The sequence below is a fragment of the Gossypium raimondii genome, chromosome 3 (assembly GCF_025698545.1).
Source record: "Gossypium raimondii isolate GPD5lz chromosome 3, ASM2569854v1, whole genome shotgun sequence".
Taxonomy (NCBI): Eukaryota; Viridiplantae; Streptophyta; class Magnoliopsida; order Malvales; family Malvaceae; genus Gossypium; species Gossypium raimondii.
Window position 1 is genome coordinate 6,029,367 of NC_068567.1, and position 15,444 is coordinate 6,044,810.

Consider the following 15,444-nt stretch of genomic DNA (forward strand, 5'->3'; position numbering starts at 1 on the left):
CGTGTTAAAATTTTATATTGGTATCAATTTCACATTTTATTTTTAAAATAACTTTTATTAAAAATCATATTTTACATTTAATATATTTTTAATTCTAAAATACATAGTGACAAGAATCTGAAGATAATTGAAACAACTAAGCAAGCAAAGAAGCTAACCAGTATATAAAAAATTAATAAATAAATTATGAAGTGATGAAAGTTAATAAAAAAATTGATTAAGGTGCCCAAATTTTATTACGATGGGTGACAATGGTTACAAGGACCCAAAATTATTTTTTAAAATTTAACTCGAACAAATATATTCGATTCGATTCGATTCGAATTCCATCTCACTCGACTCGATTCGAGAAAACTTCAAATAAAGTTAGGATGATAAAATGAGATTTGAAAACTCGATTAACTCGAAAATTTTCGATTCGATCGAATGCTCACCCCTACCAACACCCACTGAGCCCAAACCTAAACTAACCCAAATACAACCCAAAACCCGAAGCCCAAAATGCACAAGCCCAAAACTAATTTGTCAAACTAGGGTTTCAGCTTTTCTGAAACCCTAGTACTGCCGCCGCCGCCTCTAGGGTCTTTGACCCTTAGCCTTCTGCCACAGCCGCCAGTCCCATCACCGCCTCTGGCAGTCACCATCGCCACCGCCACGGTCACGTCACCATGCCACTTGCGCCGCCGGTCACCTGCAAAGAAGAAAACAACACAAAAAGACAACAGAAACAGTAGCAAAAAATCGGCTATAAAAGCCTAACATGTACCCTTTAGTTCTTCTTCTTCGGTTAGAATTTTAGGAATCAAAAAACAAATATTGACAAGAAATAAAAGCTAAGTTTCAAAGGTGATTTCCGGCCCTTTTGGTTTTCATTTTTTTTACAAATTTTAAACTTATTTTTATTTATTTATTTTTCGTTTGTTCATCCGTTTATATACATATAATACGTTTATAATCAAAAATAAAAAGGAAAGGAATTACATTCTTCCAACGCCGCGCCGGAGAAGGGGAAGCCGAGCGGTTTTGTTTCCGTTTTTGCACTCTTCGTTCGCCTTTCGCAAGTTTCGGCCTTAGATCCATAGCCTAGAAGTTACCGGCTTCGAAAAGGAGCCGAAAAGGCCCTATTTTGTGCCCACGGCCACCGCCCACGGAGGCGCTACGGTAGAGGCGCGCCGGAGCTTTTGGTCGGAATCCATGGCCGGATGAAGAAGGGGGGAGAGATTTTTTTCAGTTTTTTTTTAGAAGGAGAAGAAGAAAAATGAAGATTTTAAAAATTTTTGGGTTTAAATAACCCTCATAAAACGGCACCGTTTTACCCTTAGGGGTCAGGTGCCAAAACGACGCCGTTTTGGCCACGACCCGCGCGGTGACCAGACCCAAAGGGGAGGATCCGCGTGTTTTCTTAAAAGGGGTTATTTATGCGCGCAGTCCCTCCTATTTTTCAGAGCATTACAATTTGGTCCTATTTTGTTGTTTTCTTTTATTTTGATTTAGCCCTAAGATTTTTCTTTTGTTTCATTTTAGTCCATTGAGGTTCTGCGTTTTAGAACTTTGGGTTTATTATTTGTTTTGGTTCTTCCCTTTTTACGCGCGTCGCAATTGGATCCTTTTCGTTTTCCTTTATTTCAAATTGGCCCTATATTTTTTATTTCTTTTCGATTTAATCCCTTTCAGCATCTTTTATTATTTAGTCAATTTTTGTTAACTTTATTATTATTATTATTATTATTATTATTATTATTATTATTATATTTCCATTAATAATTACTTATATTTTTAAATATATGTGCCATGTTATATTATATCATTATTATATAAATGCTTATATATATTTCATATATTGTTTATTTAATATATATATACATTAAAAACCCTTTATATATATTTATATACGTATATCTATATACTTTTTCTCATGAATATATGTATACATACTTATATATATGTATTTTACTTAATAATTTTAAAATACACATATGTACATACATATTTTTTCATATTTTATAATTTTCATATATTTTCCTTTATTTTTATGTTCATTTATGTATTTATTTATATGTTCATTTTATGCTTTAGTTTATTTATTTATTTATACGCTATGGTATATGTATGATTGATTTATTATTCGTTTTTGTTCATTTTTTTATTTTACATAATCATGTTTATTATTCCATCATGCATGTAAATATCATATTTCAAAAAAAAAAGGAAAATATTTCTAATTGAGGCAATGTTTTGCGTTTGAAAATTCGAGAAAACATGCCCTAAGGTGCTGGGTGTCGATTTTTCTCGTTCAACCAAATGGCTTAATATCCTTTTAAAAAATTTAAAATAAGGCAATGTTTTGTGTTTGGAAATTCGAGAAAATATGCCCTAAGGTGCTGGGTGTCGATTTTTCTCATTCAACCAAATGGCTTAATATCCTTTTAAAAATTTTTAAAATAAGGCAATGTTTTGCGTTTGAAAATTCGAGCAAACATGCCCTAAGGTGCTGGGTGTCGATTTCTCTCGTTCAACCAAATGGCTTAATATCCTTTTAAAAAATTTAAAATAAGGCAATGTTTTGAGTTTGGAAATTCGAGGAACGTGTCCTATGGTGTTGGATTTTGATTTCTCGTTTAAACTAAATTGCCAAATATCCTCTTGAATTTTAATCTATGCTATTCGAGTTTTTTAAGGATCGTATTTTAAATTTCTTTAAAGTTTTCATTTTTTCGACACTAAGACATTAAGTAATCAACTAGGTACCAATTTTGGGCGTATCGAGGGTGCTAATCCTTCCTCGTGCGTAACCGACTCCCGAACCCCTTTTTTTGAATTTCGTGGACCAAAATTGTTGTTTTAATAAAATCAAAGCGTTTATTAAAAACAACCACTTTTTGAGGTGATCCGATCACACCTCATTAAAAAGGATCGGTGGCGACTCCCATTTTCGTTTTCATTTCCAAAACCCAAGTCGACCCCATTTTTCATCAAAAAAATGGTGTCAACAGCTTGGCGACTCCACTGGGGACATTTTTTCAAAATAAGAGAGTCAAGCCACGAGTTGATTACTTTTTGTCTTTTTGTCGAAAATTGAAATTTGGTTTAAATTTACGATCCTTTCATTGCATTTCATTCGTCTTTATTACAATTGTCATCATTGTGTTTTATAACTACTGTGTTGGTTTAAATTTTTGTATCCCTCTGCATAGCATTGCATGACCGTTGGTCACACCTTTAAGTGGGAGTGAGAAGCTATTCCTTCGTGAGGTTTTCACCTCCATGCAGGATAGTGGATCGCTTTCGGGATACATCCGTACCTATGTCTTCGTGAGATTTTCATCTCCGTGCAGCCATAGGGAAATGTATTCCCCTGAACCGAACTCGGTCTATATAAGCCTACAACAGGTGAGGATCGAGGAATCTGCTGGTTCGGGTACCCTTACTTTAGATCCAAACCACATGTAGTGAACTTTAGGAACTCACCCTAGGTAGAACTACACCAAACCCTAGTAGATACCCTGATATGTGCTTTTATTCTTCCTGAATTGTTTTGGATTATGTGTTTATATCTGGTACTAATCTTTGTTGTTTTAGTTTGGATGCATGACATTTCAACTGCATGGCATTTCATTATAAAAGGCGTTGATTCACATTCGGTTTCTAGACAGAAAGCTTATCATGGAAAACGAATTTCTTGATAAGGTGGAAAATAATGCGGTTGTCCAAACATGGTCAGAAAAAATGCAACTCGAGAAAGGTGATAGTTTGATGGAGGGATACACATCAGAGTTATGGGACTACACTTGTATCAACGTAACTCAGAATAATCTCCAAGAGTTGAAAGAAATTTGAGCTCAATGGGACGATGAGGTCAAATAGTTGTTTTACTGTAATTATGGCGATTTGCCCTACTTGCTCGACATCAAGGTGGATGAGCATTTATTTCGAGCTCTGGCCCAATTTTGGAATTCTGTTTATACCTGCTTCACCTTTGGGGAGGTAGACATGGTGCCTACTGTGGAGGAGTATACAGCTTTACTTCGTTGTCCAAGAATCCAAGTAGATAAAGTTTATGCTAGAACTGCCAATGTTCTCACTTTCACAAAGAAGTTAGCAAAAATCACCGGAATGAGCAAGCAATGGGTTACGGCACGAATCAAACAAAAAGGGGAAAATAAATGTATCCCTTGGAGAAGCTTACAAGGTCAGATTTTGGCACACCCTGATACAAAGAAGAAAGTCAATGTTCTCGCTTTGAGTATCTATGGGCTGGTTATTTTCCCCAAGGCATTAGGACATATTGATGAAACAGTTACAGATTTGTTCAATCAACTTGCGAGGATTACACCGTCCAGCAATTTTAATTTGAAACGTTCAGATCTTTGAGTGCGTGTCGGAGAGCGGGTGAAGGAAGATTCATTGGTTGTGCACAGCTCCTGTTGGTTTGGTTCCATAGTCATTTCTGGAATGTGGATAAGGTTTCTTACAAAGCATTCTCTGAAAAGTATTCTCCTTTGAAAGAATTAGCAGCGACACCAAGACGCGACGATATTACTGGAGAAAGGTGGATGGCGATCCTTCAAAATCTCTTAGATGAGGATGTTGAATGGAAAGATCCTTGGATGGTGCCTGACGAGATTTTGTATCGATGTGGAGACTTCGATTGGGTTCCTTTACTCGGAATTTAGGGAGCTATCGGATATACCCCTCTGCTCGTATTAAGACAATGTAGATCAAGACAGTTCATACCAGTAACACAAGGACTGGCCGAGTGTGAGTTTTCTTATAGAGGTAATAATTACAAGGGAAAGATTCGAGAAATGTCCAACGCTTGGAAACAAACTCACCGGATGAAAAGGTTCACCGTTGGGGCAATAATAACTCTTGGATATCATGGGCGGTGGAGTAAGAGGATTAACGACAATATTCCCGAGCTAAGTCACGAAGGTAGTCAGTCAATAGAGGAGTATTTACGGGTCGTCCCTTCTGAGCTAGAAATATTAATGCAAGACTTTGAAAGAAAAAATACAAAATTGGAAAAGCAGATAGAGCAAATAGAGGAAGAAAAAATGAACTTAAGACTGGATGCAGATGTTTAGAAGCTCGAGGTAGAGCGGTTAAGAAAAGGGAAAGATAGGGTTGAAGAATATCTTGATAGTTTGAAAATAGATTACAAGAAGTTGCGATTATCAATGAGGACTTCCGGGTTAGGAAAGGCTTTTGAGCAGTGGCGCAAAGAGATTCAAGAAGAAAAGAACAAGGCTGATGAATGGGAAAGGAGGTGCCAAGAAATTCAAGCACAGAACGAGACTCTAAAGAAGAGTTTGTCGGAGAATCAGAAAGAAAAAGGGAAGCTAGAGAATAGAGTGACTGAATTAGAAGGATATCTAAATCGGCACCGAAATCGGAACTCTGTGATGGAATTGAGGGCAAGCCTAAATAGAATTGAAGAAATGAAAGAAAGAACTGAAGAGTTAGAAGCAGCATTGCGAAATTACGAAATCTGGATCGAGTATTTAGAAGCTAATGAAGATCGCCAAACTGAGCATTTGCACTACTTTCAGAACCAAGTCAGAGATAGAGATCACATTATGGGAGAAGCCGCGGCTCAAATTCGAGAAGTTGCAGATCAGCTACAGACGTTGGTAGTGCAAGCTGATACGCTAAGTGTGAAGTATGAGCTGGAATCAAGCCGAGGAAAAGAGCTAGCTTCATTACTTAAGAAGATTAAAATTCTAAGCATTAGGGCAAAACAGTATATGTAATCTGTCTTATGTAAAGAATTTTGTTTTTTCTAGTAAAGTATTCTAAATGAAATTGAATCAGAGTCAATGCCTTTTTCTTTTTGCATTCATTTCATGCATTGCATCACATCATATGCATTAACAAACATTAAAGGGCCCTAATTAAATAAAATTATTTCAGTTAACTTGGAAACCCGACACCCCTACAGAACTCGAGCGAAATCAAAGAACATGGATCAAAGATTAGAAAAACTTGAACAGCTCCAAAGAGATATGCAAGATCAGATGCAAGAGCGGCTGGAAAAAATTCAGCGAGAGATGACAGAAAAGATGCGGGAGTCCCAGGACGACATGATGGCAAAGTTAACACGGTTGTTGAAAGGAGGAAATGATAAGGGAAAGGACCCTGTAGTTAATGATAAAGAGGGAAATAATGAGGACCCCCTTTACCCTTCAGGCTTTACCCTTCCGCACATGCATACTCAAGCTGAGCTGTATCCACAAAAATCCTCCGTTACGATCAAACCCCAGCAATCTCAGGCAGGTCCTTCAAAGCTGATGAATTTTCAATTTGGAATAGGAAATAATCCCGGAGAGAATCCTACCAATCTCATAGTTCCTGATCTTGATGATGAGGCAGAAGTGGAGAAAGCGAAAGGGGGTCTATCAAGGCAATTAGAGGACCGGTGTAAATGGCTAGAGGAGAAGTTTAAGGCCATGGAAAATGCTGATTACCACCGAGGAATGGATGCTAAAGATCTGAGTTTGGTACCTGATTTGGTCCTCCCTCCTAAGTTTAAAATGCCGGAGTTTGAGAAGTATAACGGGACAAGTTGTCCCGAAGCTCATATCACTATGTTTTGTCGAAGAATGACTGGGTACATCAACAACGATCAACTACTAATTCACTATTTCCAGGATAGTTTGATCGGGTCAGTGGCTAGATGGTATAATCAATTGAGTCGGGCCAACATCCATTCGTGGAAAGATTTGGCACAGGCCTTTATAAGACAGTACAAACATGTTATGGATACAGCACCTGATCGAATTGTATTGCAAAATATGGAGAAGAAACCTAATGAGAGCTTCCGACAGTATGCTCAGAGATGGAGGAAGGTGGCAGCGCAAGTTCAACCACCACTTTTAGAGAAAGAGATAACCATGCTTTTTATCAACACTTTGAAAGCCCCATTTCTCAATCACATGTTGGGCAGTGCCACTAAAAGCTTTTCAGACATAGTGATGTCTGGAGAAATGATAGAGAACGCCATAAGGAGTGGCAAGATAGAACCAGGAGAAAGTACTAAAAGGTCAGCACCAAGAAAGAAGGAGCACGAGATAAACAATACAAGCATGTTTAACAATGACCATTCCAAATCAATCACGGTGGGACAAGCCAGAGCAGTAACCACTAATCAGCAAGGTTCTTCGAAACAGGAATCCAATTCAAGGCCAAATATAGAGAGACCTCAATTTACACCCATCCCGGTGACGTATAGGGAATTGCACCAGAACTTATTTGATGCACATGTGGTATCTCTATTTTACCTAAAACCCATGCAACCTCCATACCCTAAGTGGTATGATGCAAACGCCCAATGCGAGTACCACACGGGGATTAAAGGGCACTCGATTGAGAACTGCGCTGCATTCAAGAAGTTAGTTGAAAAACTTATCAATATGGGGATCGTAAAGATTGGCGACTCATCAGGACCAAACGTAGTAGAGAATCCGTTGCTCAATCATGATGATAAAAGGGTGAACGCGATAATTGAGAATGGAGGAAGAAGAGTCAAAGCCAACATGGCAGAGATAAAGACCCCTCTTGAATGGGTTTGGAAACAAATGGTGAAAAGAGGTATCATCAAGCAAGATTCGATAGAAAGGCCTGAACGAGCAAAAAAATTTTTTGAGTTCCACGCGGAAGAAGACCATGACATCCAAAAATGCACCGAGTTCAAAACCGTGGTATAGAGCTTAATGGATAACAAAGAAATAGAGTTTCATGAAGAGGTCAAGGGACTAGAAGAGGGAGAAGTTTATGCTTCAGAGGAAGGATCTGCGGGGAAAGCCCAAGAGGTTAATCACCCAGTGGTTATCATTTCAAAGCCAATGAACAAAGAATCTGGAATACAAATAGCGCCAAAGGTCATAATCCAAAAACCTGTATCCTTTCCTTACAAGGATAGCAAAAAGGTTCCTTGGAATTACGACTGCAATGTGACGATTCCAGGAAAAGAAAGCTTGGTAAATGCTTCAGAAGAGAAGAAAGGATTCTATACACGAAGTGGAAAATGCTATGATCCGACAAATGCAAGAGTGGAATCTGGAAAAGAAAAAGCTTTAGTAGTTGAGCTGGAAAAAGTAAAAACAGACAAAATTGAACCACGTGTCAATCAGCCGGTAATTGAAAATGAGGCTAGAGAATTTCTAAAATTCTTGAAACATAGCGAGTACAGTGTGGTAGAACAATTACATAAGCAACCGGCTCGTATCTCGGTGCTTGATTTGTTTATAAGTTCAGAGATACATCGTAATGCATTGATTAAGGTGCTAAATGAAACTTATGTCGCTAATGATATCTCAGTGAATAAGTTAGACCACTTGGTTAACAATATCAGTGCCGACAATTTGATTTTCTTTAATGATGATGAAATACCGCTGGGGGGAAGAAGAGCCACCAAAGTATTACATATCACTGCTCGCTGCGGGGAGTATATGCTAGCAGGAGTGCTAATTGATAATGGATCAGCCTTGAATGTTTTACCCCTGTCTACCTTAAATAGGTTACCGGTGGATAGTTCTCACATGAAATCATGCCAGAGTATAGTGAGAGCATTTGATGGTACCAAAAGGAGGGTGATGGGAAGAATAGAAATACCCCTCTCGATTAGCCCGAATACATACGAGGTGGACTTCCTAGTGATGGATATTAAGCCTTCGTATAATTGCTTGTTGGGAAGACCCTGGATTCATTCAGCAGGGGCGGTGCCTTCATCATTGCACCAGAAGTTGAAATTGGTAATAGAAGGCCGGCTGATTACGATTAATGCCGAGGAAGACATCATTGCATCAGTAACCAGTGACGCACCATATTTGGGAACGGATGATGAGGCGGTTGAATGTTCTTTTCTATCCTTAGAGTTCGTAAATGCGACCTTTATCATTGAGGGAAAGAAGATCCCGATGCCCAACGTATCTAAAGCCACGAGGATGGGATTACAAATGACAGTTGGAAAAGGAGCTGTGCCTGGAAGAGGACTCGGAAGATGCCTTCAAGGAAGGATAGAGGCACCAGTGGTGAAGGACAAACAAGACCGTTTTGGTTTAGGGTTTAAGCCAAATGCCAAGCAAAGAAGAAAAGAGTTGGAGAAAAGACAAGAGAGGAGGAATGCGCGTCTGAACAGAAAAGAAGTTGATTGGGAACCTATGGCTTTCCCCCACATATCCAGGACTCTCGTATCGGGAGGAACTATGTATTCTGGACTGAGGACTCTAAGAAAGAAGACCACAGAGGAGATGTTAGGAAACCTGAACATCAATGCCATATTTGAAGAAAAATCTGAAGAAGGAAGTATATCAGGCATCCGTCCCTTTGAATCTGGGAGTGTTTTAAACAACTGGACTGCAGAAGAAATGCCTGAAGTTTTTAGAGCTTTTCCAGAGTAATATTCAAGACATACTAACTGTTTAAGCCTAGAAAAAATGAAAACTTTTTGTGAAATGAAATGGGCTTATATTTGAACATTTTGACTTCAATGAAATATATCTTTGCATTTTCTGAGTATATATTCTTTTAAGATTCTTTTCATTCTTTCGTTTGAATAATCATCTTGGATGCTTTTATTCCAAATCATTCTTTCATTCATGATCATACTAAATAAGAATCCTTAAATTCATACATTCTCTGTACATTCTTTGATACCCATAACAGGTCCCAAGATATCAATGACATGAGTGACCCTATTATGGACTTAGGGAATCCTTTTGAACGAGATATGTGTTTAGAGGAATCTCAAGATTTTGAAGATAACACAGATTGCAACCTATCTCCGGACCTGTTGAGGATGGTAGAGTAGGAAGAGAAACAAATCTTACCTCACAAAAAGACGGTAGAGATGGTGACCTTGGAAGAGGGAAAAGTGGTGAAGATTGGCACATGCATAGCTGAAGAAGTAAAACAAGATCTCATTGAGTTGCTTCGAGAGTTCAAAGATGTCTTCGCGTGGTCATACCAAGATATGCCCGGGTTGAGTACTGATATTGTAGTTCACCGTCTTCCTATAAAGGAAGATTGCAAGCCCGTTCAGCAAAGACTCCGAAGAATGAGGCCTGATGTGGTGTTAAAAATAAAAGAGGAGGTGCAAAAGTAATTTGACGCTGGATTCCTGCAAGTGGTCAATTACTCCGAGTGGGTGGCTAATATCGTACCTGTCCCTAAGAAAGATGGGAAGGTATGAATGTGTGTAGATTATAGAGATTTAAATAAGGCTAGCCCAAAAGATAACTTCCCCTTACCGCACATCGATGCCTTGGTAGACAATACAGCAGGGCATTCGCTGTTTTCTTTCATGGATGGTTTCTCTGGATATAATCAAATCAAGATGCATCCTGAGGATATGAAGAAAACTACATTCATAACCCTGTGGGGGACCTTTTGTTATAAAGTGAAGCCATTTTGGTTGAAAAATGTAGGGGCAACTTATCAGAGGGCTATGGTAACACTGTTCCATGATATGATGCATAAGGAGTTAGAAGTATATGTGGATGACATGATTGCAAAATCTAAAACAGAAGAGGAACATGTGCAGGTCCTCAAGAAATTATTTATAAGGTTGAGAAAATTTCAGCTAAAGCTAAATCCATCGAAATGCACATTCGGGGTTAGATCAGGAAAATTGCTGGGGTTCGTGGTCAGTGAAAGAGGAATTGAGATTGATCCTGACAAAGTAAAGGCAATACAATAATTACCCTCACCGCGTACTCAAAAAGAGGTTCGAGGTTTTCTAGGAAGACTAAACTATATTGCTCGGTTTATTTCACAGTTAACCGAGAAATGTGACCCCATATTTCACCTTCTTAAGAAACGCAATCCAGGTGTATGGGATGAGGAGTGTCAGAAAACTTTCGAAAAAGTCAAATAATACTTGTCCAACGCCCCAGTGTTGATGCCACCTTGCCCAGACAAGCCACTTATATTGTATTTGGCAGTATTTGAAAATTCCATGGGATGCGTGCTTGGCCAACATGATGACTCAGGACGAAAAGAAAGAGCAATTTACTATCTCAGTAAGAAGTTCACCGAGTGCGAAACAAGATATTCGCCAATTGAGAAGCTATGTTTTGCCCTGATTTGGACAACTCGTAGACTGAGACAGTACATGTTGTACCATACAACCTGGTTGATTTCTAAACTAGATCCTTTGAAATACATGATGGAATCGACCGCTCTGAATGGGAGAATGGCCCGATGGCAAATTCTTCTATCTGAATTTGATATAGTCTATGTGAACCAGAAGGCGGTAAAAGGGAGTGCAATAGCAGATTTCCTGGCAAGTAGAGCTCTGGAAGATTACAAGCCACTAAACTTTGATTTCCTAAATGAGGATTTGATGTATGTTGTAACTACAGAAAAAGATTTTCAAAAAGGTGGTCCTTGGAAGCTGAACTTTGACGGAGCTTCAAATGCTGTAGGCAACGAAATTGGGGCAGTCCTCGTGTCCCCTAGTGGAGATCATTATCCTTTCACTAGTAAATTGGACTTTGATTGCACAAATAACATGGCCGAGTATGAAGCTTGTATTATGGGCATACGGGCAGCCATAGAGCGGAAAATTAAGGTGCTAGAGGTATACGAAGACTCTGCGTTAGTAATTTACAAGCTCAAAGGGGAATGGGAAACAAGAGACCCGAAGCTAGTCCGCTATCAAAATTTGGTCTTGGAATTGATTGAGGAATTTGACAGTGTCACCTTTTGTTATCTCCCACGAGATGAAAACCAGATGGCAGATGCTTTGGCAACTCTAGCCTCTATGTTTAAAGTGAACAAACCAGAAGATATGAAGCCTATTCAGATTAGCATTCATGAAGAGGAAAAGGATGATCACCCCTGGTATAATGACATATTGCGATATGTAAAAAGTCGTGAGTACCCAGACCATGCGACGGAAAATGATAAAAGGACATTAAGGAGATTAGCCATTGATTACGTCCTAGATGGGGAGATCTTGTATAAAAAGGGAAAAGATCAAGTATTGTTGAGATGTGTGGATGCTGTCGAAGCCAAGAAAATTTTGGAAGAAGTGCATGAAGGTATTTGTGGAACACATGCCAACGGCTTCACGATGGCCAGACAAATTATGAGATTTGGGTATTATTGGTCCACTATGGAAGGGGATTGCATTAATTATGCCAAAAAGTGCCAATAAATGTCAAATTTATGGTGACAAGATGCACGCACCACCTTCACCCCTTCACGTTATGGTTTCTCCAAGGCCTTTCTCTATGTGGGGAATGGATGTTATTGGGTCAATATCTCCAAAGGCTTCTAATGGGCATCGTTTTATCTTTGTGGTTATTGATTACTTCACTAAACGGGTGGAGGCTGCTTCATATGCTAACATCACAAAGTCAGCAGTTAGCAAGTTTTTGAAAACAAAAACCATATGTCGATACGGGATGCCTGAAAGGATCATATCTGACAATGCGCTGAACTTGAACAACAACTTAATAGTGGAAGTTTGTAGTCAGTTCAAGATCAGACACCATAATTCGTCACCGTACCGTCCAAAAATGAATGGTGCCGTGGAAGTAGCTAACAAAAATATCAAGAAAATTGTAGGGAAAATGACTGAAACCTACAAAGACTGGCACGAGAAATTACCTTTTGCCCTCCTGGCATATCTTACCTCTGTTAGGACCTCTACTGGGGCAACACCATTTTCTTTAGTCTATGGGATGGAGGCAGTTTTACCCATAGAAGTTGAAATCCCTTCTCTCCGAGTATTAGCTGAACTAAAGTTAGATGAGGCCGAATGGATTCAATCTCGATATGATCAGCTAAACTTGGTAGAAGAAAAGAGGTTAAAAGCTATTCGTCACGGTCAGATGTATCAGAAACGAATGATGCGAGCCTATAACAAAAAAGTTCGTCCCAGAGAATTTCACGAGGGGGACCTAGTTTTGAAAAAGATTCTTCCTCTACAAAAAGATTTTAGAGGAAAATGGATGCCGAATTGGGAAGGTCCGTATGTGGTAAAAATGGCCTTTTCTGGATGAGCTTTAATCTTGAACGAGATGGATGGTAAAAGCTTACCAAATCCTGTAAACTCAGATTCAGTCAAGAAATATTTCACTTAAAGAAGGAAGGACCAAGGTGAAAACCTGCAAAGGGCACTTTGAGTAAAAAAAAAGGAGAGGCCAGGGTGAAAACCCGCAAAGGGCGCCTTGAGACCAAAGGGGATTTGAGCTGAAAACCTGAAAAAGGCAGCTCAAATTTTGATGAGGAATGTGGTGAACAGAATAGCTCAAATTTTGATCAAGATCTGGGGCATGTGGAGGTCCCGCTATACTTGAATTAACAAGAAAGGGTAGGCGACATCTTGAGGCATCGACAAAATATTGTAGATTCCCTAAACACATATTAAAGCTTATACAGGGAAGCTCGTGCTGCGATATCTAGGGCACCTGTTGTCATCTTATATATTTTGAATCTCAGCAAAATTTGTTGTCTTGATTAATGTATTCATTTCAAGCTTTGCTCCCCAATAAAATTCCATCTTATCTATCGTTTTTCTTTAGCAAAATTTGCTATCTTGATTCACTTATTCATTTCGAGATTTGTTCTCAATAACATTTTGTTTGACCAATGTGATAATCCTGTTCAAAACATTTGAAATAACGATTAATGGACTGAATGTTCAAACAAAAGGAGTTTTGCATATTACTCTAGAAATTTCTAAATAATGAAGGAACCTAAAACAGGACTATTGTTCAGAACACACCAAATTTAAAGTGCCTAAAAGAGAAAAGTCTAAGTCAGGACATCCTTTCAAACTTTGTTGTCCAAACATGGATTAAACAAAATGGCAAGATGTCATATTGGTGGCAAAGCTTCAATAATCACCAAGTGATGAGAAGAAGTTTCTCGGAAGAGAAACTTTTGCATTTGTGCATAAACATTTGGTATGATACCCTGGGAATGGTGTAGAAGACTAAAGAGTTTCACATTCTGTATCATTGAATTATGATAACAGAGGATTAAGAAAAAGCCATATCTTTCTACCATTGGATTACAGTGGGAGATTGATGATACAAATTTCATGTCCCAGTGGATTGAATTTTGACGTTCATAGTGGGGGGCAATCAGATTAAGTGTTCCTTTGGATATGCCAGCCGAGCAAAAAGGCTTTGTAGCATGCCAGTGATAAAACCTTAATAAGCTTTTGTGTGATGATAACCTAAGCATTAAGGAATCATTTTCATGACATTTTGCATTCATTCAAATGTCATTCATACACATTTAGTTAGGAAATTTTGATTCATTTTAATCATGACATCCTAAACACTAGGCATAAATAGGTTCATCAAATGGATTATACAGGTCATGTTCCCCAGAGAACAGTTCAATGAAGATGGTAGGTCTTGTTACCCTGAGTTGATAACAAAGCAGATCGAAGAAACCATACATTGTAATTTAAAAGATTGAAGCCACAACGACGAATCTTACTTCCCAGGCGATGCAGCGTGTAATACCCCGAAAATTTCTACAGTAAAGAAAGTAAGATAATATCTCTGATATAGTAAAATAAGGAAATAAAGTGCTAAAAAGGGGTAATTTTGAGTTATGGCAATATTGGGAAGTATATTATAACATATTAATTCAAGAAAGGATTAAATCATAAAAGTGAGAAAAGTTTTGTTACCCAAGAGTAAATACTCAAAAGTTGAGGGTTAAAGTGTAAATATGAAAAGTTGAAGGACCAATGGTGTAAATATTTTAAGGGTGGAATAATCTAGAAACTAAGAAAAATGGATGGATTGGGACCAAATTGAAAAAGGTGAAGAAGTTTGAGGGACTAAATCGCAATTTTACCAAATTAAGTGGTGACTCAAGGATGAAATTTTAAAAGATCATAAGGGGCAAAATGGTCAATTAGAAGAGAGAGAAATCTAGAAGATAATGATGATGTTGGAGATATTTTAGATTAATAAATAAATAAATATTAGTTTATTAATATTTTAATTTGATTTTTTTTAAAATGATATTATTTTATTATTATTAATTTATTTAGTATATATATATATGTGGAAAGAATGATGAAAAGCAGCCATTCCCCCATTTTTTACATGCATTAACGTGAGAAGAAGAGCGGAAGAAAGAAAGCTTTGTTTTCTTTACAATTTGGTCCTTTCACCAAAAATCCACCATTTTCACTTAGAAATCAAAGAAATTTCCATAGCCACCAAGAGAGAAAATTGACAAGGAGACTATCGGGAGCTAGAATATCAAGCTAGATTCAAGAAATAGAGGCTGGATGAGAGAGAAAATCAAGCTAAAGATTGAAATCAATAGAGCAAGGTAAGAACATCAAGATTTCATTATATTTTTGAGTTTGATATTATCGAAAAAGTATGAAATTGATGCTAATGTAGGATTTTATTATATAAGGTTCTATGTTCTTGATATGTTAGTGAAGAAAAATAAGAGAAAGTG

General features: G+C 38.0%; 2 protein-coding genes across 2 annotated transcripts; both read left to right on the forward strand.

Moving 5' to 3' along the window:
- Positions 1-5,177: 5,177 nt before the first annotated feature.
- LOC105795631 (uncharacterized) lies at positions 5,178-5,750 on the forward strand. The gene has a single exon (XM_012625318.1). It carries the CDS (start codon positions 5,178-5,180, stop codon positions 5,748-5,750), a length of 573 nt encoding a protein of 190 aa, XP_012480772.1.
- A 4,694-nt stretch (positions 5,751-10,444) lies between these two features.
- On the forward strand, positions 10,445-12,280 carry LOC105795632 (uncharacterized). The gene is made up of 5 exons (XM_012625319.1): positions 10,445-10,684; positions 10,775-10,844; positions 10,941-11,480; positions 11,550-12,041; positions 12,180-12,280. Exons 1-5 carry the CDS (start codon positions 10,445-10,447, stop codon positions 12,278-12,280), a joined length of 1,443 nt encoding a protein of 480 aa, XP_012480773.1.
- Positions 12,281-15,444: the final 3,164 nt, after the last annotated feature.

Bases quoted from the DNA above. Each gene is read 5' to 3' on its own strand.
- LOC105795631 (XM_012625318.1), top strand. From the start codon at position 5,178: ATGAGGACTTCCGGGTTAGGAAAGGCTTTTGAGCAGTGGCGCAAAGAG.
- LOC105795632 (XM_012625319.1), top strand. From the start codon at position 10,445: ATGGTAACACTGTTCCATGATATGATGCATAAGGAGTTAGAAGTATAT. The intron at 10,845-10,940 runs GTCAGAAAACTT...TGTATTTGGCAG, and splicing joins AGGTGTATGGGATGAGGAGT to TATTTGAAAATTCCATGGGA. The intron at 11,481-11,549 runs GTAAATTGGACT...GCATACGGGCAG, and splicing joins AGATCATTATCCTTTCACTA to CCATAGAGCGGAAAATTAAG.